Genomic DNA, 1,190 nt, shown 5'->3' with positions numbered 1-1,190 from the left:
GTCTCCTTTATCCTCTGTAGTGCTAGTCCATTTGCAGTCATTGTCCGCTGTGCAGGTTGTGTTTGGTGTGTGGATATTGCAGTGCTGTTGTTGTGCAACTGCTGGGTGGCTTTCAGATGCAGGAGGTTTTTCCAGTAGCAAGCGCTTGATTATCGCCTCGGCTCTTTTTGTGTAGCTGCGCAGGATTGCGTTAGTTTTTTCTGTATATTCGCTGTTTCATCGGCTTTCTTTAGTTTAGCCGCCGCCTGTCTAAGGTTCACCTCCCATGCTATTGCTTCTGGCGTATCGCCGTTTTTGAATGGCGAGGATTTGGTGAAGTCCGCGCAGGCGGTCGACGCGAAAATTTTGCACTGATGTGTACCGGTGATGCTGCCGAGTACCATGGCCATGTTTGCGGCGTTCCCTTTAGTTTTGAACATGCCTTTTAGTGCCGCAATTTTGCTTTCTATTAGCTCCTCTGTCAGTTTTTCCGGTGGGTACTTGGCGCACACGCTGTGGATGGTGTCGTAGCCTGTTTTGTGCGACGTCGCGTCGTTTGCGGTTAGTTGCGGCGTCGCGCCAGTCCCACAGACATCAGTGTTTTGTGTCGCACCGAACTTGGAGCACACGCATGTCACAGTCGCGCAGAGCGCCTCCCCGACTGCTGGCAACGCGCAAAGGTCTTCTGTGTTGCCGGTCTTCGTTATTTTACACCTTTGTCCGGGTGTGTCTTGTAGTTGTGGAGAGTTGTACGCTGCTGTGCTGAGGTCGGCTTTAACATTTGCTTCCAAATTTTCTAAATTAGGTTTGTATTGTGTGTTGAATTCCTCTTGTAGCGCTGTGGCCTCTGCTATTAGTTCTTCTAGTGCTAGCCTCGCCGCTGATGCTGCTGGTGTGTTTAGCAAGCCGCTGGGTATTTTACTTTCTGGGTTAGCGGTCTCCTTTGTTGTTGCCTGGATGTTTAAATTAGCCCACTTTTTGAATTCAGCTTCACAGTGAGCTTGATTCGGGCTGCCTTGACAGGCCGATTTTTCCCCTACGTCATTCGCTGCTTTGGTCGGGTATTTAGCACACCATTGACTTTCAGCTAATGCCATGTTTAATACTTCTAGCGTTTCGATATCGTCTACCTCTGGGTCCAGTTTAGGCAGGTCGGACATGTCGGCATCTGTGAGTTTGATTAGTTGACAGAGAGCTGAAAGCTCCGCTAA

At 49.6% G+C, this 1,190-nt stretch overlaps 1 pseudogene across 1 annotated transcript in view; it reads right to left on the bottom strand.

Moving 5' to 3' along the window:
* Positions 1-1,190, bottom strand: part of TEOVI_000283400:pseudogene — a 1,440-nt pseudogene extending 250 nt beyond the window's left edge. Inside the window, 3 exon segments of the mRNA in view lie at positions 1-14; positions 16-189; positions 192-1,190. The exon segment at positions 1-14 is cut by the window's left edge and continues 250 nt beyond it. Coding sequence covers positions 1-14; positions 16-189; positions 192-1,190 — 1,187 coding nt within the window.

The sequence above is a fragment of the Trypanosoma equiperdum genome, assembly GCF_001457755.1.
Source record: "Trypanosoma equiperdum strain OVI genome assembly, contig: ctg_621, whole genome shotgun sequence".
In the NCBI taxonomy this organism is placed as follows: Eukaryota; Euglenozoa; class Kinetoplastea; order Trypanosomatida; family Trypanosomatidae; genus Trypanosoma; species Trypanosoma equiperdum.
Note: the sequence above shows the minus strand (reverse complement) of the source record. Positions and strands in the feature narration are given on the sequence as shown.